At 47.0% G+C, this 23800-nt stretch overlaps 1 protein-coding gene across 2 annotated transcripts in view; it reads right to left on the bottom strand.

Moving 5' to 3' along the window:
* Positions 1-1207: 1207 nt before the first annotated feature.
* LOC147737029 (uncharacterized) overlaps positions 1208-23800 on the bottom strand; it is a 76908-nt gene continuing 54315 nt past the window's right edge. The window contains exons 2-4 of one of the 2 annotated variants that reach the window (XM_086959732.1): positions 17389-17508; positions 5222-5378; positions 1208-5042 (exon numbers count right to left, since the gene is read on the bottom strand). In XM_086959732.1, coding sequence (XP_086815858.1) covers positions 2158-4023 — 1866 coding nt within the window. In that variant the 5' untranslated portion in view covers positions 4024-5042; positions 5222-5378; positions 17389-17508 and the 3' untranslated portion in view covers positions 1208-2157. Of the gene's footprint in view, positions 5379-17388; positions 17509-23800 lie in introns of both variants that reach the window. The other variant, XM_086959643.1, reaches the window with a different exon arrangement.

Below are 23800 nucleotides of genomic sequence, written 5' to 3'. Positions count from 1 at the left end.
AGGCTATGTATAGTGCTCCCAGAATGCTCTCTAATTGGATGCAATTATTTGCAGAAGCTTGAAAGCAATTTTGATGATTCTTTGCTTTCAAAATATAATTTTCACAAAATAATGCAAAAACATTTTGCTTAACTACTGTTACATTTTAGGTAACACTTCTTTGCAGCATCATTTAGTAAAATGTGTTGATGTATGCTAGTATTTCACCAAAATATTCATAATGGAAAATCAGTGTAACCGGTTTTAATAAGATTATGAGAAACATAACAATAAACAAGCATTGGTGAAGCCGTTGGTCTGAAATTGTTAGTCAGCATTTTGGTTTTGTCAATGTGTGACTTGTTTTGGCACGGTTTTTGTAAACCCTTATTGGTGTGGGAGATGCCGGGCCCTCACCATTATAACAAACACTGGCTAAAGCAAAAATTGTTTTGGTCTCAAAAAGCACACATTGCCTCACTTGTTCCTGTCACTGAACAAAACACTTGTGTGTCGATGTGCTTCTTGTGAAAGAACAGAAAGCTATCACTCACAGTGAAGCTATCCGATAGAGAGAAAGAGAGAGAGAGAGACAGACAGAATTTTAATAAACACAAAAGGTCATGGTTAACGCTAGACCTACTTAGGGGCCCAATTATTAAATAAAGTCTAAAAACTGCTCCCATTGCCTTGCATTAAGTACAGATATACAGCTTTCGTGAATTCACAATACTTTAGAGAAGTAGGTTAAGAAATAGTACTCCTAAAAAATATTTGTGGACTGCATTTTAGCATGATCAAATCTGCAGGTGTAGATTTGCTCATGCGAAAATTTGAGGGTTTGGAAGTAGGCTTTCCTCCAACCACTTATTTTCCAACCATGGAAGAAGTTTTATGTCTGCCATTGTCAGGAGTACATTTCCAAACTTTCTCAGTTCGGTACTCTAAGTTTAGAGAAGAGTTAGTGAAAACCCTTAAAACATGCAAGATAGTAGGTTTGCACAGACTCAAAAGAGCATTCCAACCCTGGAAATGTTGCTTACTATTACCTTCAGCCCCCAATATGTATATCTGCAGAAAAGTGGTAACATAAGAGAACTGCTAGTATTCAAACCGTACTATGGTATGAGCCCGCGAATATTCAGAGAGGCTATTTCAGAGCTCTTATATAATGAGATTGCTTTCATAATTTATCGCCTCATTACATTGCACAAAAGGGACAAGTGGATTTTGTTACAGGACAAGTAGATTTATGAAGCAACCTGCCCCATGGACAAGTAGATATTTTATTAAATTCCACACCCCTGCCTTGAGAGTTTTGTAACTTTCAGATACTCAAATTGTGGATTCTGTTGCAATTAAAAATATTTCCAGGCCTGAAATTTCTTTGGAGGTTGCATGCGGGCAGCCTAAGTTATCCTGCAAGAGTTTCTTGGTGAATTCTATTGAAACTACAATATGTGCTCTCTCATGTAAAGTCAGGTTGTTAGAAGCTTTTCTGCAACTCAAGATACGCCTTACTTTTCACCTGGTGTGGATGCATTTTTCATGTTTAGTGAGATCTCCTTTCTGAGTAAAACGTTTCTGGCTTCCCCCTCCTGTATAAGGCTTTAGTCCGGTGTGAATTCTCTCATATGAAGTGTCATTGTGTTCGAGACTAAACCTTATCTGACATTCAGAACACACATAAGGCTTTTTTTCTCCCGTGTGAGTTTGCTCATGACAAGTGAGAAGTAATTTGTGACCAAAACTTTGCTTGCATTTTGAGCACTCATAAGGTTTTTCCCCAGAGTGGGATCTCTCATGAAGCATAACTCTTGTCTTTCAGATTCAAGCTTTTATGGCATAAGGATTTTCTCCAGTGTGGTGTTTCTCATGGTGAGATAGCATTTTTCTCTGCAGCTTTTCTGGCATTCAGAGCACTCATAACGTTTTTCATCAGTATGAAGTCGCTTATGGTTAGTGAGGCTGTGCTTATCAAATAGGAATTTCTGGCATTCACAGCATTGGTAATGTTTTTCCCCTGTGTGCGTCTGGTCATGTAGAGTGAGACTGAGTTTAAAATTGATGCTTTTCTGGCATTCGGAGCACTGAATTATTTTGATGGTGTGTTTTCTTATGGCGCTTGTAACCATCTCTACCTTTGAATCTTTTCTGACCTTTAGAGCACTCATAATTTTATTCACCAGTGTGGATTCTCACATGTTCAGTGAGATGAGATTTTTGGCTGAAACATTTTTGACATTCAGAGCACTGATAAGGTTTTTCCCCAGTGTGGATTCTTATATGGTAAGTGAGACTGCTTCTTTCACTGAAACATTTCTTGCATTCAGAGCACTGATAAGGTTTTTCCCCAGTGTGGGTTCTTAAATGATGAGTGAGACTGTTTTTTCCAATGAAACATTTGTGGCATTCAGAGCACTGATAAGGTTTTTCCCCAGTGTGGGTTCTTATATGTTGAGTGAGACTTCTTTTTTGAATGAAACATATCTGGCATTCAGAGCACTGATAAGGTTTTTCCCCAGTGTGGGTTCTTATATGATGAATGAGACTGTTTTTTTGACTGAAACATTTGTGGCATTCAGAGCACTGATAAGGTTTTTCCCCAGTGTGGGTTCTTATATGATAAATGAGATTGCTTTTTTCACTGAAACATTTGTCGCATTCAGTGCACTGATAACGTTTTACCCAAGTGTGGGTCCTTGTATGTTTAGTGAGTCTCATTTTGTCACTGAAACATCTCTGGCATTCAGAGCACTGATAAGGTTTTTCCCCGGTGTGGGTTATTGCATGTTGAGAAAGACTTAGTTTGTCTCGGAAATATTTCTGGCATTCAGAGCACTGATAAGGTTTTTCCCCAGTGTGGGTTATTATATGCAGCATGAGATGTCTTTTTTCACTGAAACATTTCTGGCATTCAGAGCACTGATAAGGTTTTTCCCCAGTGTGGGTTTTTATATGCAGCATGAGATGTCTTTTTTCACTGAAACATTTCTGGCATTCAGAGCACTGATAAGGTTTTTCCCCAGTGTGGGTTTTAATATGCAGCGTGAGATGTCTTTTTTCACTGAAACATTTCTGGCATTCAGAGCACTGATAAGGTTTTTCCCCAGTGTGGGTTCTTGTATGCCGAGTGAGACAGCTTTTTTGACTGAAACAATTGTCGCATTCAGTGCACTGATAACGGTTTTCCCCAGTGTGGATTTTTATATGCCGTGTGAGACTACTTTTTATACTGAAACATTTCTGGCATTCAGAGCACTGATAAGGTTGTTCCACAGAATGGGTTATTGCATGTCGAGAAAGACTTTGTTTGTTACAAAACCTTTCCTGGCATTCAGAGCACTGATAAGGTTTCTCCCCAGTGTGGAATCTCAAATGTGCAGTTAGAAGTGATTTACGGTTGAAATGTTTTGGGCATTCAGAGCACTGATAAGGGTTTTCCCCAGAGTGGATTCTTGTATGTTCAGTGAGTTTACTTTTGCAACTGAAACATTTCTGGCATTCAGAGCACTGAAAAGGTTTATCCCCAGTGTGGGCTTTTCTATGCTGAGTGAAACTGTTTTTGTCAAAGAAACATTTCTGGCAATCCGTGCATTGATAAGGTTTATCCCCAGTGTGGGTTCTTATATGACGAGTGAGACTGTTTTTGAAAATGAAACATTTCTGGCATTCAGAGCACTGGTAAGGTTTTCCGCCAGAGTGGGTTATTAAATGTCGAGAAAGACTTTGTTTGTTACAAAACCTTTCCTGGCATTCAGAGCACTGATAAGGGTTTTCCCCAGAGTGAATTCTCATATGTTCAGTGAAATAAGATTTACGGTTGAAACTTTTTTGGCATTCAGCGCACTGGTAAAGTTTTTCCACAGAGTGGGTTAATGCATGTCGATACAGACTCGGTTTGATACTAAACCTTTTCTGGCATAAAGAGCACTGATAAGGTTTTTCCCCAGTGTGGATTCTCATATGCTCAGTGAGATAAGATTTACGCCTGAAACTTTTTTGGCATACATTGCACTGAGAGTGGATTCCCCCAGTGTGCATTCTGTCAAATTCTGTGAAATAAGATTTATGGCTGTATCTTTTTTGGCACAAGTAACTTTTTTCCCCAACTTCGATTATTTTGCCTCGATTGAGGCGGGTTTGAACAATGAATTTGTTCTCACAGTCCGAGTTTTTATAAGGTGTATTCCTAGAGTTAATATATCGTTTTCTCTTGCTTATATGCCACAGTAAGAGTGAACCTGATTTTAGAGTCGGGCTTGTTTAGATAATGTTCAGCATTTATCTCTAAAAGAGTTGTGTGTAATCTTCTTAACACTTGAATTGAGCAAAATAGTCTGAAGCAGCCCTGTAACACCTGTCGAAATGTTTCTAGCAGATAATAGTCTTTAGGTAATAGCCTCTCCGGCAGCAACTTATTTTGTGACTGAAGTTTTTCTCAAATCTATTTGTATAGGTTCTTAGCAATGCAGTAATAAGGTGCTAGTCTGATATTTTATGATTAAACTAATAAGTACCTTTTTGCACTGACGTAATGGCACTAACTGAGGGAGTTAGAACGTTCACAGTACTATTGTGGATCATTAGTCGCAGAACATCAATTCCTTTTACCCTATCTATGTTTGGTGTAAGGTTAAGGTTTGTAGTTCTGAAGACGAGGATTTATTTACATTAGCTACAGCACAACGGTGCTGCTTTATTCCATTTTTATATTTAACAGTTTTACATATCACTCCAGCACTGTTGAGGCGATTTACATAGAATTACAGAACAGTACACAATAAAAAAGAAACAATCTGAGAAGGTCATGAACACAATAAAGTGGTGAATTTGTAAGGTTTTTGCGAGAGTGAGCAGAGTGGGTCAAGGTGTTATATCCCGAGGCAGATAGTCTCAAACTTGCGTAACTGGTTAAAAACGGTTGTTGAACAAAGGTGATTTTCCAATCTTTTGGTTGTTAACATGTCAGCTTCGGAGTCTTCTTTCAGTGTCTTTTCTTTGATGGTATCCAGAAGAACCCTTTAGTTGTAATTTTCTTTTATGCAGTGTGTGCTTCCTCTCTAGAATTACATGATGCATTAGATGAACGTTATTCTGTCATGCTGACACAATTTGTCTTTCTGATAATATATCAGATGAGGATGCTGAAGTGATCTTTCTACATTATTTCTGATGCTGTGTGCACAGATATGGTTTTGCTCTTGGTTTAATGAAATGCAAAATTAGAGACTTCACTTACAGGTATAGTACTTTCCTCGCCACACTTAGATTTTTGGAAATTGTTTAAACGTAGATTGCTGGATGTCCTTCAGTTTTTCAAAATAATTCTTCTTATGGCACTGACAATCAGTTGCTTAGTGATAAATCTTGCTTTCTTCGTCCGTGATCTCAATCACCTATAGTATTAAAATTAAATAGTTAATACATGTACATTTCCAAAAATATAATTTACAAGCCAAAACAATGCAGAATTTTGAAAATGTTGAGCTGTTTTTCAGACAGAGCAGACTATAGAATGTTAGCATGAGAGTACTTGGATGTAGGAGTGAGGATTTGTAGAATTTTCAACATTTTATTAGGCTCACAAAGGATATATGTACCCTATGGAGTTGTAACATAGAATCCCAAAGGCAGGTATTAAAGTCATATGGACTGGCACCAAACTGATATTAAAAAAATATATACTATTAATTAATTTGTAATGCAGATTTCTGGGACGGGAATGACTCTACCACGGACAACAGGCGTTTTCCCCTGCCCTGAGTTACCACCTACTTGTATCTGGTATCCTGACTTTTGAGTTTTGGCCTCTGCCTCAAGCAAATCTATTGTGTGCTGCGAGGACTACGCCTAGACCTATCCCTCAACTATAGTCCAGAGTATGAATCAAGGGCAATGAAATTAAGGCGTACTTTCATGTGTTCATTTTATTCCAACTGATTATCAGTTGTTAGGTTTTTCTGCACCTGGATTTACTGGGTGCAGAAAATCAGGACACCATTTTTTTCCAGACAGAAAAATGAGACTGAAAAGACGAATAAGACGCTGGGTGCAGCAGAAGCAGCAAAGACTTTTTACTACCTGGGGGAAGCACACAATTCTTCCCTCTGTTGGTGTTCACTGTCGTTGTCGGCCTGCGATTCTGTGTTGAGTGCAGGGCGTATCGAGTAGAGCCAAGGGGCCCAGCCAAGCCGAGGAGGAGTTGACGAGGAAGCGGAGCGGAGCAGAGCCTGGGACGACTGCCTGGGTTTGTTTTGTGACCGCTTCCCGCTCCCGAAGTTTTCTCCCGCTTCACCCGCGTCCTGTTATACGGGCGCTTTAAGTTCTACGAATCTGCAGGAACGGCCGCTGCGCGCACCGCGGTGCTAAGGCGCTGCTGGTGCTGTGGTGCTGCTCGTGCGGCGGCCGCTGCAGGGGTCAAACGAGCCTTGGCCTGCAGTGCTGCTGGTGCGGCGGCTGCTGCAGGACACAGAGGCACAGAGGAGCACAGAGGGTACTGAGGAGCCTTGGCCTGCCGCCTGATTTTACGTATATACCTAGCACTGAGCAGAGCAGAGCAGAGGAGTGGAGAGAAGTGCCTACAAGTGCCGTCTGTAGTGGGACTGGCTCTGGATCCCACTCATGCTCCTGAACGATTGCCAGCATTCTCCCTTGTATTCTTGACAGCGATGAATAGCAACGAACAAGCAATGAACAGTGAGTAGTGAGTGACAAGTGGCAAGAGGTGTGTTGCGTGTGGCGAGTAGTTAAGGTTGATCGGTCTGTAAGTCGCAGAGCCATTGGAGTCTGTAATAAGTCTGTAATACAAAATCTGAGAAATTATGCAACGGGGTAAGTGATATAGACTTTGACCCTGTTGAAGCACCCCTCGACCCCTAAATGACTCTGCATGCCTAGACTACAGCCCTACCAGGAGCCCGGATATTAATCAATCGATTGATTGATTAATTAATTAATTAAATAAGTAACCACCAGTAGCGGCGGATTCTGTACTGAGGTGTGCTTTGGGGGTGTTTTCCCTTGGAGGAGTTTGGAGGTGTTTTTGTCCTATCAAAGCACACTTTGGTCTTGTCACTGGCCCGTTTGATTCTCTGAAAGAAGCAAGACTTCTTCACCTTAGAGGGTGTATGATGAGGTCAGGAAAGGAGCGGCCACCTTTCCCTCCTATCAAAAGGAAAAGAAAAATACAACAAACACTAATATTAGATACATAAAATAAACCAGGCAGGTGACATACAGTCCTTAAAATCATCTAAGGTCCATCCATTTGGGAAACTGGGAAAGTCGCCGTCAAAGTTAGATTTTATGCAAGATCCAACTGGTGCTATGCTAACTTTGTGATCTTCAAACTCCAATTAAACCACTGAGTAGAACAAATATTATATCCCCTAAGCAAGGAGTAAGTGAACCAGGCCACCCTGAGTCTGAAGCTGAAGTCGAACGGATGTCAAATTCAACTAAGGAACAAGTCCACCATTGGGGTCAAATAACGAACCTAGAGATGTTAACTATTCCACTTACTCGTCGTTCACAACAAGAGGACCCAAAATGCACAAATGTACTGAGATACTCAGCAATTACTACCAACTAGGCAGCCAATGCCAATAGAAGTGCAAGTAAAAATCAGGAAAGCTAGCAATATAGGGGAACAATCTAATTTGGGCCACATAAATCAACCAGGGCAAGAAGCTCCAAATGAACTAAATGGTGGGGTGAAAATCATAAGGGAAGCCAATACCCCACTGAAATCGAATAAATTCAGTTAAAAAACTGGACAGCTGAAATTTTATCAAAATAACGGATCTCAAATTAATAAGATCAACAGCAACCCAGAAACTCTGCAGCGTTGGAGTACTCCATATCAAAAAGACGTTTTGAATAGTAGTCCACAATTCATTAATTCTTGTGACGAGGGACATCATTTTCAAGGATTACAAAAAGAGGAGTATAAGGACCTATCATTCATAAATGGGCAACAACATAGCCCAGGTACTCAGGTACCAGGAAGTGGGAACGCAAGAGCAATTGGGATTTAACCTCGCAATTAACTCTGGAAGCTTTAACATATCAGTCAAACAAAATGAAGGCCCAAATAGATCTCTTGAGCCCTATGGCATCCTCTGTTGCCGGAATTGAGCAGAAGATAACAACGCAAAATAATCTAATAGTAAGGGCACAATCTCAGCCAATATCTACGTATGCAGAGTGTAGTTGTGCCCCACTAATTAACAAACTGGCTACCATTCCGGATATTTTAAAAATAATAATTGACGATGTAAAAGGGAATTTTCCTAATGTGGGAATTTAACCCATCAAGACCGACTGCCCCTCTAAAGATACAATAACATGTAAAGACAATACTGTTGTTGTTAAAGAAAAAATAGATGATAAAACAAAAGATCAAGAAGTGATAAACCTATGCTCGACACAATCAACAATGACAGATGCAGCTCCGGAAGTTCATCTATCAAAAAGACAGAGGAAAAAACAACGGAAAGCAAGAAATAAAGCTTCTAAAAGTATAAAAAAAAATACAAATGCATCAGATATAGTGAGTTTGAACACTGGAAACAACCAGGACCAAATATCATATTGTGAAGGTGAGGGTAAACAAATGTCTCCAAGAAAACTCTTTTAGTCTCTATTTAATAAGGATCCTTCGGAGGGACACGCAGTTATGAAAAATAAATGCTTAAACAAGCAAGCTGATAGTATAAAAATGATAGATAATGGGAAAGTTCAGTCCTTAGAAATGCTGCAAGTGGAGGAAAGTAATAAACAGGTGGAAAATAAGCCATCACAATTGGAAACAAATAGAGCAAAGAGGGAGAGTATCAGAGGGGATGAAACGAATAGAGATTTGTTAAAAACCTGGAAGGATATTAAATTACCACAAGATCTGGGAACCGAAACGAAGCAGTTACATAAACATCGACAATCAAGGTCTCAAACTGTTAGTAATCATAATGGGAGATTAATTGAGCATGCTCAAGGTGGAAATAGCCTACAACAAATTAAATCAAATAACCCAGATCAAAAAGAAGGAGTGGTACAGGTAATTTTTACGCCGGAATATAAATCTAGGAGTAATAATGATATCTTGACTCGTGGGAACATATTAAAATTGTGTAATGCAGTACCCTCATTAAAGGAAATTAAATGTACCGAAATAGAATCAATTGAATTCCTCACAATCAAGAAGAATAATCGAGAATCTACATTAGTAATTTGGACATCTTCTACTGCCGCCACCCTTATTATGCAAGAACATAATCTCTTTCAGAACTGGGGAATAAAAATAACAACTACCCTGCAACCTTCCTATCCTAGCCCTTTTGTTTCAACAAAATTACAAAGTCATAACCAAATGAGAACAGAGAATAATAAGAAATACTCAATATTAAAAAACCCCATAGGTATGACTAACGGGCCCCTTTTAAAATCATTAGAGGAAAAAATAGGAGACCTATTATTTGACACTGTCAAATTAGGTTGGCTAACAGCAGCCCTCCATAATAATAATAATAATAATAATAAAGAAATGTATAAAGCACATAGTTACGCCATCTCGGCGTGTCCCCACGATAAGTGAGAGGGAGGTGACATTAACCGCAACTGAGGGTCACAAATGTGCGAGCCGGTGAACAGGTAGGTTTTCAGCAGCTTTCTAAATTTAGCTTCCGAGCTTTCTAACCTAAGTTTTAATGGGAGCTTATTCCAGTTCTGAGCAGCCAGGACCGAGAAAGAACGGCCCCCATTCTAGCCTTCTTTACCTTTGGAATTTCCAACTGTTCAGTCCCACTAGATCTAAGAGACCTCCTTGAAAAATACCTGGTGACCAAGTCTCTCAGATATGCCGGGCTAACTTTCTGAGAAATGCGATGACAGGTGAGTAACGTCTTAAAGATAACTCTTTTTTTAAAAAAAACCTTAATTATGTAAAGAAAGAGACAGTTACAGACCGACAACCACGGAGGCTGGTCAGTCACACACCACAATATTAACTTCAAAGTGCACAGCTCTTCAGCCGACAACCCGGTGGTACGGCAGCAATATCTCGTGATCATATAAAAGCATGTGGCATAAATAGGATTAGTGAAATGTTTCGCATTTTATGTTTTATATAAATAACAACAAACAAAACACAAAAAAGATTGAGGCATTACTGTGTGATAGATTGGCTGTCCCTTATGGCAGTGGGAGACGGGTGGAAGACATGCTACAATATAAAAGAGGAGAAATACTGGGGAGGGTGGGGGGGGGGACCCAAGGGGCAAAACAATACAATGTAGTCAACAAAAGCTATGCATTGGGAACGTACAGTCAAGGGAGAAGAAGCGGGTCTGGAATGTCGGTGAACGGGGGGGGGGTGCAGATCTCTCCACGATACGCATTCCATTGACCCCAGACCCTACCCCATTTCTTAGGTCTGCCTCGGGAGACATATACAGTTTTTTCCCTGAACATGGACCGGTCCAAAATTTCTTTCCATGCTAGGAGTGATGGCGGCCTCTGAGAACCCCACAACGGGGCTATATCCCGTTTAGCAACCATATTACCCAATGTGACCCATTGAGTTTGAGCAACAGTACAGTCATTCGGCTCCCAAACATTCAACAGACAGCGTCTGGCCTCAGGCAATAACACAATACCCGTCACTTCACCCATAACCGCATGCATTCGGCGCCAAAACGTTGCCACCTCCGGACATTCCCAGAGGATATGCAAAAATGTAGCCAACATACCACATCCACGCCTACACAACCCATCCACAGAGAAACCCATATGTGCCAGTCGCGGGCCCGTGACATACACCCGATGCAATATTTTAAGCTGCACCAGCCTAAGGCGTGCCGGAATCGCGACCTCCTTGGGGGAAGATATCGCCGCCTGTCAGTCTTCATCATCCAGTTCTAACCCGTCTCTGGTCCAAGCATTCCTCAATTGTAGAAGGAGATCCGTGCGATCGTTGATCAGTTTCTTATAGATAAGAGATATAGTGCTGTCGGGGACGTATCCGGCAAGCACTCTATCCTCAAGAGGAGAGGACTCCGGGATCGTAGTACCAGCCGGGAAAACCGAGTTAAGCGCATGGCTGACTTGAAGGTACCGGTAATATTCCCTATTGCTCAGTTTATATTCCCGCTGGAGCACCTCGAAGGTCTTAACTGCGCCCTTGGCCCAAAGGTCGCCCACCCTGCTGATACCGATGAGATCCCATCTGTTGAAACCCTTCGACGTCCACAGGCCACCTAGCGCTTCCGCGGCATACAGTGGGGGCGATTTCGTCAGTTTATCCGTCCACCCCGTGGCGACGGTCGCACTTCCCCAGACTCGCACCGCAACAGCGGTAGGGCCCATGAGGTGCTTCCGGTCGGCTCTAGAATAAAGCGCAGGATTGTAATTCCCCCCGGGCAGTTGCCATCTGTCCATCTCAAACGCGGGATTCGGGGACAGGACCATACATAGCGTGGTTCACAGCACTCAACTGGGAGGCCCAGTAATAGCGCTTGATGTCGGGCAGCGCGATACCTCCGTCATACCATGGCAAAGTCAATGTTGCCAATGCGATATCGGTCGCCCACCCCACATCAACTTCCTCTGCAAGCCCTCGATCTCACGAAAATAGCTAGCAGGTACCAAATCAAGTGTATTCTGAATGGCATACAGGAAGCGGGGGAGAGACATCATTTTGAACAGGGCCGCCCTTCCCAAAGGGGAGAGTGGCAAGCCACACCACGCCGCAACATCCGACCGAAGCCGGGAAAGCGGAGGCAACAAATTCCGCTCGTAGTGGGCTTTGGGGTACAGTGAAATGTAGATCCCCAAGTATTTAAAGCCAACTCTAGAAACCGGTATCGGACAAATACGGGGGAGAGGAAGCACATCGTCCGTAAGTGGATAAATACAGGACTTGGCCCAGTTAATGACCAAACCGGAATTCCTCCCAAAGGAGCGTAACACATCAAACAGGACACCCAACGACTTACGAGGAGAGGTCCTCGAAGTTAGGCGACCATCGGATGCCCTTAAGCGACGGTTCCCAACGTAGCCATGCAGCCAGGGGCTCAAGGGCAAGCGCAAAGAGGAGCGGTGACAAGGGGCACCCTTGTCTCGTTCCGCGTCCGAAGGGGAAGGGCTCCGAAGCCCTACCATTAACCACCACCTGTGCCAGCGGCTGCTCATACAAAAGCTTAATCCACCCAATGAATTTAGGGCCAAAACCAAACATAGCAAGGGCAGCCCATAAATATGACCACTCCACCGTGTCGAAGACCATTGAGGCATCAAGGGAAACCAAGATGGCCGGCTCTCCAAGAGACCCCGCCCCTGCCAAGACGCCATGGTGGCTACGTAGATTGAGCGCAGTGTTACGGTGGGGTATAAATCCAGATTAGTCCGGATGGATCAAGCCAGCAATGACCGTAATCAGCCGATTTGCCAAAAGTTTGGTGAGAATTTTAGGCTCAACATTCAAGAGCGAAATTGGCCGATACGATGAAGATTGATCAAGGGCGTGCCATCTTTGTGGATGACCACAATAGATGCCAATCTCTGATCTCGGGGAAGAGATCCGATATCTCGCGTTGACAGGAACATCCGACGGAGATAAGGTGCCATTTTGTCGGGGCAGAGTTTGTATAATTCCACCAGTATCCCATTCGGACCCGAGGCCTTCCCGGAACGAAGTGAACGGATAGCGAGCGCTACTTCATCGGTGGAAAAATCCGCCTCCATAAGCTCCTTGTCCGAATCCGACCGGCTAGGGAGGGCGATATCCCGAAGCAATAAATGCGAGTCCTCTTCCGGCCTATCAGAGACCGGCGCATATACCGCCTGAAAGTGCTGGGCAAATACCTTGACTATATCAATCGGGTCCACAACACGCACACCATCCATCCGTTCAACAACAGGCACCACCCGGTTCAATCTATCCTTTTTGTCCAACCATGCAATCAACTTTCCCGCCTTATCACCAACATCATACAAACGCCCCTGTTGCTCACGGTGCATTGCGTTGGCCGCATCAGTGACCAGCGCCTTGTAGTCAAATTGTTTCAGGGCCAGAGAATGCACCACCTCCGGAGTGACCCCGGACTCCATCTGCCTTTCTAAGTCAGTGATTTCGTTTTCCAGATTCACCACCGCAGCATTCTTACGCCTCCTTTCGCTGGCAATGAGGGACAAGACTTGACCACGAATCACTGGCTTATAGGCCTCCCACAATGTAACAGGGGAGGGTACCGATCCCTCGTTCTCAGCAAAATAGTAGTCCATACACTTCACCACCTCCGACCTGATCTTAGGATTACGAAGGTGCCAGGGGTTGATCGGAGCGATCCGGCCCTCAGCACCCAACTGTATGTCGACTATAAGCCAAAGCGGAGAGTGATCAGAAATCCCCCTTGCCAAATGCCTAATTTCCTGTACAGAGACCATCTGTGCTGCTGGCACAAGAATATAGTCCAATCTCGATAGACTCCCATGGGCTCCCGAATAGAAAGTATATTGAAGCTGTCCAGGGTGCAGTTGCCTCCAACAATCGACTAGACCAAGCGTGTCCAGGAGCTTCCCGAGCCAAAGCTGTGCCGCAGGCAGGGCTCTTGGGGGGCTACAATCTTCATCCCAACTAACTACAGAGTTAAAATCGCCACCCACTACCAGTATACCATCAGGAAACCCCAGGATCACAACACCCAAATCAGCAAATGTGGTGGCCTGCAGGCCAGGGGGGACATATACAGACAAAATGGAAATCGTTTTCCCTTCCCACCGACCCGTAATAGCCGCATAGCGGCCCCTGTCGTGCAACACTACGTCATCTATCTCCAGGGGGAGGGAAGTTCTTACCAGGACCCCCACCCCTCTCGACCCGGAGGTAAACCCTGAGTGGGCCACCAAACGGTAGCCCCGTCTGTTCAGTGCGTGGCATGCATTTCCAACCAAGTGCGTCTCCTGGAGTAAGATCACATCTGGGGCACAGCGTTTCAGATATTGCAATACAATTCCCCGCTTTATCCTATCACCAAGACCGTTAACGTTCCAACTCAGCACCCTAAGTCCCCCCCCCCCCCATCCCCGCACTGGGCCCCCAGCCCCCCCGCCCGGGAACAAGCACACAGGATACAAAACAGAACATGGCGCAGCCTCGAACAAAACAAATAGGAAATGACCCCCCACCACGCCCAAAGAACCCTGAAAAACACCCCCCACACCCTGCACCCCTGTGTTAGACCAGAAAGCCACCCCAACTTGCAGTGTGCCTGTCGCCCCATTAAACTAACCTACAAGAAGAGAGAGAAAAGCCCCCAGAGGAGGAAGAAGAGGCCCGATTCCCCCCACGCCCGGCTATCCACATTATAAAGCAAGACTACGATAAAGCCACTGCTATAAGTCCATAGTAACCGGTTCGCCAATGCAGACTCACTACTCCTGTTCAGCCAGGCCCCCCTCGGCACCTCTCGAGCTCTCGCTGTCGGTGCGGTTTGAGGGCAATGTATCCAACCAGTCACTGACCACTTCGGGGCGATCAAAGAAAAACGCCGGCTCCTCCTACTCGATCCTCAGACGGGCTGGAAAAAGCATGGCATACTTCAGTCCCATATCTCTAAGCTGCCTCTTCACCCCGGTGAAACCCATGCGTTGCTTCTGCACCGCCTGGGTGAAGTCTGGATAGAAACTGACTGAGGCATTGTCAAATTTAGTGGGACCTGTAGTACGTGAGGCTTGCAGGATAGCATCCCGGTCCCGAAAATTAAAGATCCTGGCGATGATAGGCCTTGGTGCGGCCCCCAGCTTGGGTTTCCACCGGGAACTCTATGTGCTCGCTCCACGGTAAAAAGGTTGCTGAGGCCCTTAGGCACAAGATGTTTCAGGACAAGATCCTCCACCAGAAGGTCCGTGGATACATCTGCAGAGTTCTCCGGAACCCCCACGATGCGGACGTTATTGCGCCTGGCCCGGCTCTTGAAATCCTCCAGCCGGCGGGCAAACTGGTCGTTGGAGGTACGGAGAGTGCGAACCTCAGCCTGGAGGTCCGAGACATCAGTGGTCAAGCTCGCAGTTTTGATGTCCAGGGACTTGACCCATTCATTCGTCTTGCCCAGATCCGCCCTAATGAGGTTAACCTGGATCGCCACCGTGTCGATCTTCGCAGCGAGGGTTTCATCTTGTTGGCCCATAGTCTTCCGAACACTGGTGATGGCGCCCATGATGTCCTTCAGTGTCGGCTCCTCCGTTGAAAGAGTGCCATCCCCGGTCCACTCTAGAGCCTTGCTCGCTCCACCTGGGGATCCTTATGGGCGAGTGTAGCGCTCTATGGTTTGAGTTTGAATAACACCGCCACGATGCGTGCCCTTGGTGTTCCGCTTCTCGGCATCTGCTTTGCCCGCCATAGTGGGCGATGAACTCCCACGGAGCCGGTGGGATCTGGTCAAAATGATCTCGCTCTCGATGATCCTCAGGGGCAAAAGGGCTAGGATCCCAAGCAAGCGTAGGACCTATCGCAGGAACGAGAAGTCGACTGGGGCGGCCGTAGAACGCCATCGACAATGACCCAAAGCGAAACCGGAAAGTACCACAGGGGCTGTGGGCGTGCCACACTGGCCGTTGTTGTTGAGTTGCCACCTGGGTACCTCGGGGACTCAAGTCCGAGGATGGCCCACGATGTAGGCCGCAAACTTCAGGATGCAGCAAGTCCGGTTTTCGGCGTCTGATTTGATTTCCGGAAAAAGTTCTCCGAATCAGCAGGGCATAAGCAATAAGTACCCGTCGTTCAAGTCAGGATTTGTGACAAGATAGATGCGGGAGGCGATGAGGGTCTCAGGAGCCCTTTGCTCACGCGTCCATCTTGGAACCGCGCAAAGCTCTTCCCATAACTCTTTTCTTGACTGGGAGCCAGTGCAAAGAGTCAAGGGCCTTTTTTGACGCAGTCAGGCAGGATTGACATCTACAATCTCAAGTTCCTTTAAGGAGGCCAACAATTATGAATGAAAGGGTCAGATTATGTTTGTGGAATATAAATGGGGTTCAAGCAAAGATTCAGAGTAAACAATTAGCTACTTTGTGCTGGTTTCAAATCATCTGTTTACAAGAGACTTGGGCTTTAGTTCCTTTTAGTTTGGAAGGGTATAGGGTTATTACTCATTAGCTAAGAGAACAAGTAACTATGGCAGACCGTGTGGGGGTTTGGCTATTTTTATATCAACTGAGCTAAAAATGGAAAGTGAAATGGACGTCCCAAGTCAAAAGGACTATCTAATTGTCAAAATAGGATACAAGAAACAAAATATAATCAAATCTCTTGCAGTAATCAACGTATATAATTACAAAGAACAATGGCGACCAATGGGTATGAGGGAACAAAAGAATGAAAAAATCGGCAAGACTCTTGTAAAAGAATTAGAAACCATAGGTCTGAGAGTGCTAAATGGGCGATTTCCTCAAGATTCGCCACCAGCATGTTTTTTTCAAGCAAGGGATCATAGGTCTAGAATAGATTATATCATAGCATCATTGAATCTATTTCATAAAATGTTGTCTTATCAGATAGAGGGAATAGATATAAGCGACCACTATCAACAAATAATTGAGTTAAATGGCCTAAGATTTGAAAACTATACAACACTTCCGGGAGAAATAACGACAGTAAATTATAAGAAACTTTATTAGTCAGATAACACCAAAGATTCTTTTACAAACACTGCGCAGGCAATTGTTGATTTTCACTTCGAAGGAGATTATTCGAATGCTATTTGAAAATGGTCTCTCTTCACAAAGCAATTAATTACCAGTCAATCTCAATGATATGCTAATCTCAATCCTGCCAGCTGCTTCGTGTGACTGCAGCCCTACACCTTCAGTGGCCATCCAGTCGCGCCGGGACTCTATTTCCCAGAGTCACCGAGGGCGCCAGCCAGCTGCGTGATTATACAGCGCCAGGAGGCGCTTAAATCCGCAACAGGCTTCCCGCATCGCGGGATGCGCGCGGGCGGGCCTGTCCGCACCCATTTAAGCCCAGAAAATGCTGGGCTATACCTCTTGTCTTTACTGTTTTAATTCACCATATGGACTTCATCTATAACTTGCGGTAAGACTGAATAGATACAAGTTCCTGCATAGGGAAGGATACATTTGGACTGTTTATAAACCTCGTTGATGAATACTGAAAGTGGGGGTTTTCTATGTTTTGTAAGCATCCGCTGTTCACTTTTACACTTTTAATTATATATCTTTTAAAGTCTATTTGAAATTCTGCAGTTTTCTCCTATAACTTGACTCAATTGCGGGGGGAGCACTTGTTATTATTATTGTATTTGCACAAATGAAGTAATTCTGAATTGGGTAGCTGTTCCTTGTATGTCGATACTTTAACTGTATCCCTATCCACATCCCCATTATTCTTACCTATGCGAGTTATCGGGAACGATGCAGGGGGCAGACCCAAACCAGCCACATGTGAAGATCAATGACAAATACTGAAGAATGAACAGAGCTTCCAAGCTGGTGACCATTACTTAATTGACCCTGAAAATAAAAGACACGTTTTAGTATTCTGGTGACTCATGACCATGAAAAACCAAGTTTATAAATTCAATATTGTGTCAAATACTTAAAAAATGGAACTGGATGTGCTGAATCGGATGTTGTCCCAGGTCATGGGTGACATCTTCCACCACTATTGCTTATGGGACTTGTAGTTTTGTTTTTCTCATTAAAAGGATGGGCTCTAAAGTCCCAGTGTTCTAAGCGATGTTGGTCAAAATCAGAGGCCTGACGGAGGATGAAGCATGACACTGCTCTGCTTAGCAGTGAGATGAATGACAGTTCCCCAGTCCTTCCATTCTTTGACCTACAGAGGCTCGTCGGACATTCATATTTTGTTGCACTGACAAAGAAACCTTTATTGCAGCTTGTGTCACTAAAGAGATAAAACCCCTGAGGGTGTTTAATTACCTACTGACAAACATGAACAATCAAGAACATGAGTTTTTGGAACAAAAGTACCCAGCCGCCCAAGTGCCCCTGGCAGTGCAACCTGTACACTATCCTTCTTCCCCATTTGCCCTGAGCAAGTGACCAGGAGCCCAGCTCCCACAGCAGCGTGGCCTGCTAGCCAGAAGCCACCAACCGGAGGCCCCTTGCCCCTCATTGGATAACATTGGACCTAACTACCTCTGCACCCGGCCGCCCCTGTGCCGCTGCGGGTGAACCAACTGTACCTACCTGACCCTGGTGGACGCCTGAGTCCATGCCCAGAACCCTACCTTCACCAGTCAAGTACTCACCTGGAAACCGGTAACTCACTTACCTGCCATTGGATAAAATAGACTGGGTTGACTCGAGAAATTTTCTAAGTGTGAAGTTTTGGAAACTTAAAATATTCACATAAAATCAACTGCATTCCGAATTCTGAAATACTGACCTGTGCTCAGGAGAGAAGCCAGTACTGCATCTTGTAGCCCAGTACTGAACAGCAGAAGTAATCCCAGCCGGGGTTACTAGTAACTTTCGCCATAGGACTCCATTGTGTGCTTTTCTGTTGAATTTCTTCTGTCTACTTTTGAAAACTTGAAATGTTCTTTAAAAATCATACCGAATACTGAAACGTAATTACTTACCTGTTTGAAGTTGAGACCCCAGTGCTGGACCTAGGAGCCCAGTATTGGATTACAAAAGTACCGAGATCATACTTTAACTGCAACTTGATTTTCCTCCCAATGGATAAAATTGCCAGATTTTCATTGAAAAGTTTCTACGTGTGAACTTTTGAAATAGCTTTATATTTCTTAAAAATCATTGCAATAGCCAAATGGTTTTTGCTAAACTGTTTCCAGCTTAGACCCCAAGACTGAATCTAGGATCCAGTCCTGGGATTACAAAAGTAATCGCTAAAGTAATTAGCTGCATTTATTACTGCAACCTCTGTACCTATTGTGTCTACCAAGTTTATTGCCTCTTTGCAAAGTAATTACATGAGAGTACTCATACTCATATCGAGAAAAGAATATTTTTATACCTGTTGGCTCTAAAAATAAAACAACTATATCTTTTGATATATAAACAATTGGCCCGGAGTTCAGTCCTTGAGTGTGTGAAACCCTTTACACTGTCCTCTGGTACTGCCTTACTACTCGACCCAGCTACCACTTTAGAGAGTAAGGTCACACCTGGCTTTAACCTCTATTATACCTCTGGGGTTTGTGGCCTCTATACACACTGTACCTTATTCTGGTCCAGTATATATAGAGCAACTTTCTCACACAAAGTTATTGGCAAAACAAAAAATGCTTTTCCTATGGAAGAGCAGAAGTAACTAAATGAACCTTGTGGAATGACTGAAAACAAGCTTTGACATAGCCAATAGGTCTCGCTTTTGGGACTCTATAAGTAGCCATGCAGAACATTATCCTGGGTGCTACACCACCTACTGTTACTTCATGTGTCAAAAACTTCCTGTTCGACACTAGCATGAGAGTCTAAAAAAAATTGAAATTGTAAAGATTAAAAATCACCAACTGAAATAAATGGAAATGATGAGACACCAACAATCCGCCTAATTATTCTTGTGAAGAAACATCGAATTTCATTTTTCCAGTTCGGTGTGTGTCCAAACACCCATTTGGTAGCAAGTAGCAGGTGTTAGACGGGACCTGGAGGGTCGGCCGAGGACTAGGGGAGAGGCCTCCGGGGAGAGCCGTCTCCTAGCGATCGTACAGACAAGTAACTTCCCCCCCACAGATGGACACCACACAAAGATAAGGTTTAACGTTCTTTATAAGCAAATCTTGAAGTACGGTAGTATGGTACAAGGAGGTCAGGACACGGGGGTCCCCTCGATTCTAGTCTCTTGAAGGGAAAGGGGGTAGCGGGACAGTCTTGTTACCAAACTGGTAGTTGCGATGGAATGATGGTTAGCTCACAATCCTCGAGCTCGGCGTTCTAGGAGGTCGGGCTGCGGCAGCGCCAGCAGGTCCCGAGGAGGTCGTAGGTGGCAACGGGCCGCGGCAGCGCCAGCAGGTCCCGACGAAGATGGTGGTTGCAACGGGCCGCGGCAGTGCCAGCAGGTCCCGACGAAGATGGTGGTTGCAGGGGGCCGCGGCAGCGCCAGCAGGTCCCGACGAGGATGAAAGTTGCAGAAGGCCGCGGCAGCGCCAGCAGGCAGGACGACAGTTCACAAGGCATGGCTGCGGCAGCGCCAGCAGTCCGTCAAGGATGAGTTCTTCACGGTGTCTCTCGACTCCAGGATACAACTGCCTTCCTGCTCTGGAGCTGCCCCAGTTATAGGGCTGGCGCCCTTTGATGTCCGGACCCTCGCACTTGGAGGTCGGGAGGTCCGGGATGAGGGAGTCCAGACACCCAGCAAGGGGGTGGAGCCAGCGCCCGGGGAGGCTGGGGGCGATCGGCACCTGGCGGGGGAGAGCCATCGACACTCCTCTCTCCCATTGACCTGCCAGTGGTCCGTTCACCTCCTGGGTGGATGGTGGTGCCGGGATGTCGGGGGCCTGGCCAGGCCCAGGGTTAGGGTCGAGCTGAGGCCACGCGGCCTCGTGGTGCAGTGTCCAAGATGGCGGCTGGGCCCGGGCAATGGTGTTGGCGGTGGCCCGGGCCAGTGATACAGAGATGTTCGGGGGCAGGCGTCCCGTGGGGGACGGTTTGCGGGTTGCTTCTGTGGGTAGCTCCTGGAGAGTCGGTGTCCTGGTTCTGTCATGCGGGGAGGGAGCGAGCCCTTTCTGGGGCCTGTCCAACATGCGTCCCCCCCAGCTGAAGGCGGGGAGAGTCACCCATCCTCTTGGGGACTCTCCTCCTCGAGGTGGAAAAAGCGTGACAGGCCATCCGCATTGGCGTGGTCTTGGCCAGGGCGATGCTCCACAGTAAAGTCCATCCCCTGCTGCAGGGAGATAGACCATCGCAGCAGTTTGGGATTCTCCCCCCGCATCTGCATTAACCATTGCAGGGGGCGATGGTCTGTTTGTATCCGAAAGTGGGTACCGAAGAGGTAGGGTCGGAGCTTCTTGAGGGCCCACACTACTGCGAAGGCCTCCCGCTCGATGGTACTCCAGCGCTGTTCTCTGGCCAGTAGGCGTCGGCTGATAAAGGCCACTGGTTGGTCGATTCCCTCGGGGTTTAGTTGGGAGAGGACGGCCCCAATGCCATGGTCTGAGGCATCAGTCTGGACAATGAACTCACGGCTGTAGTCGGGGGCCTGGAGCACCGGGGCGGTGCACATGGCGGCCTTCAGCTTCTCGAAGGCCGCTTGACAGTCTGGGGTCCAATTGACCGTTTTTGGATGTTTCTTGGATGTGAGTTCCGTGAGGGGCCCCACAATGCTGCCATAGTCCTTCACAAACCGCCGGTAGTACCCGGTGAGTCCCAAGAAGGCTCGTACCTCGGTTTGGGTGACGGGTGGCTGCCAGGACTGGATGGCGGCGATCTTGAGTTGGAGAGGGGCCACCAGACCGCTCCCCACTTGGTGTCCGAGGTAGGTCACGGACCCTTGGCCGATTTGACATTTGCTGGCCTTGATGGTGAGGCCAGCTCGTTGAAGGGCCTGTAGGACCTCTCGGAGGTGGCAGAGGTGGTCTGACCAGTGGCGGCTGTATACCGCGATATCGTCCAGGTAGGCGGCGCTGAATTCTTCGAGGCCCGCCAATACCTGGTTCACAAGTCGTTGAAACGTGGCTGGAGCGTTTTTCATACCGAAGGGCATCACTGTGAACTGGTAGTGCCCATCCGGGGTGGAGAAAGCGGATCGTTCTTGGGCCCTGGGGGTGAGGCCGATCTGCCAGTAGCCCGCTGTCAGGTCGAAGATGCTTAGGTAGCGGGCAGCCCCCATGCGGTCGACCAGTTCATCTGCTCGGGGGATGGGATGAGCGTCGGTCCGGGTGACAGCGTTCAGACCCCGATAGTCGACGCAGAACCGGAGCTCGGGGGTGGTGCCCGGGGCAGCCGCTTTGGGGACCAGTACGACTGGGCTGGCCCAGGGGCTGTCTGAGGGCTCGATGACTCCGAGGGTGAGCATTTTGGCGACCTCTTCTTGGATGCAGGCGCGCACCCGGTCTGGTACTCGGTATGCCCGGTGTCGGATAGGAGGACTGTCCCCGGTGTCCACGTCGTGAAGGTACCAGGGGGTGACCCCGGGGGTGAGGGAAAACAGGTTTGCAAATTGCAGCAGGAGGGTCCGACAGTCTTGGTGCTGCTCCGGGGTCAGGGCCTCGGAGAGTCGGGCCCCGTCCACGGAACCATCTCTTTCACGGGTCCTCAGTAGGTCAGGGAGGGGCTCGGAGTCTTCTTCCGCCCCACTGTCTGTAGCCATCAGTAGGCTGAGCTCCGAGCGCACGAAGTGCGGTTTGAGTCTTTTGGTGTGGAGGACCCGGAGGGGGTTTCGGGGGGACTCCTTGTCGATGAGATAGGTGACAGGGCCCTTGCGTTCGACCACCTTGAAGGGTCCGGTCCATTTATCTTGCAAGGCACAAGGCTCGGTGGGGGACATCACCCATACCTGCTGACCAGGCTCGAACTCAATGGAGGAGGCATGTTGATCGTACCATTTCTTCATGTCCTCCTGACTGGCCTCAAGATTGGCTTTAGCGATCTCCCTGAATCGCCTGGTCTGATTGCGGAGGGTCAGGAGGTACTTATAGACGTCTGGAGGGGTTTTCAGGGGGGCCATTTCCCATTCTTCTTTAACTAGGCTGAGGGGCCCTCGGACAGGGTGTCCGTACAGGAGCTCGAAGGGGCTGAAACCGAGGGACTTCTGGGGGACTTCTCGGTAGGCGAAGAGGAGGCACGGGAGTAGCACGTCCCACTGGCGGCGTAGGGGTTCCTCCAGCCCCATAATCATCCCCTTGAATGTGCGGTTGAACCGCTCGACCAGTCCGTTTCCTTGCGGGTGATAGGGGGTTGTGAATCGGTAGGTGACTCCGCACTGCTGCCAGAGGGACTTCATATATTTGGAAATAAAGTTCGTGCCCCGGTCACTGACGACCTCCCGGGGGAAGCCCACTCGCGAGAAGATCCCCATCAAGGCTCGGCCTACCACTGGTGCTGTCACAGTTCGAAGAGGAATGGCCTCGGGATAGCGGGTGGCGTGGTCCACCAGGACCAGGATGAATCGGTGCCCTTGTGCTGTTCGGGGGTCCAGGGGCCCCACAATGTCTATTCCCACTCTTTCGAACGGGGTGGTGACGACGGGAAATGGTTGCAGGGGGGCCTTGAGTTTTCGGCCGCTCTTTCCGCTGGCCTGGCAGGTGGGGCAGGCCCGGCAGTGGTTGGAAACGTCATTTCGCATCTTTGGCCAGTAAAAGTGGGTCACCAGACGGTTGTAGGTTTTGTCCTGCCCCAGGTGCCCAGCCAGGGGGACATCATGTGCCAAGTTCAAAAGGAAGTCTCTGAAGCGGAGGGGCACCACCAGCACCCGACTGGCCCCTAATTCTGCGATTCTTTGCTCGCTGTACAGTAGGTCATTGTCCCAATAGATCCAGTGCGCGCCTGCGATGTCCCCCGCGCTCTGGGCGAGGGCTTGCTGCCGGAGTCCCTCGAGGGAGGGACAGGTCTTTTGCTCCTGCCGGAATTGTTCTTGGGTGGGCCCCCCCTCTTGACGCCACTGAGCCAGGTCTGGAAGGTCTTGGGGCTGAGCGGGCTCATCCTGGGCTTGCTCTGCGGGGTCAGTATGGACGGTGTCTTCCTCTGGAGTGATCGGGGGAGGAGGTGCTGGCCATTCGGGTTCTTCGGGTCTGGGGATGGCACGGGCGGCATGGACCGGGTTGTTACGCACGCCCAGTCCGGGAGGCCCAACATCCCCAGGTGTTCTCGTCTT

The sequence above is a fragment of the Lissotriton vulgaris genome, chromosome 1_1, assembly GCF_964263255.1.
Source record: "Lissotriton vulgaris chromosome 1_1, aLisVul1.2, whole genome shotgun sequence".
In the NCBI taxonomy this organism is placed as follows: Eukaryota; Metazoa; Chordata; class Amphibia; order Caudata; family Salamandridae; genus Lissotriton; species Lissotriton vulgaris.
Note: the sequence above shows the minus strand (reverse complement) of the source record. Positions and strands in the feature narration are given on the sequence as shown.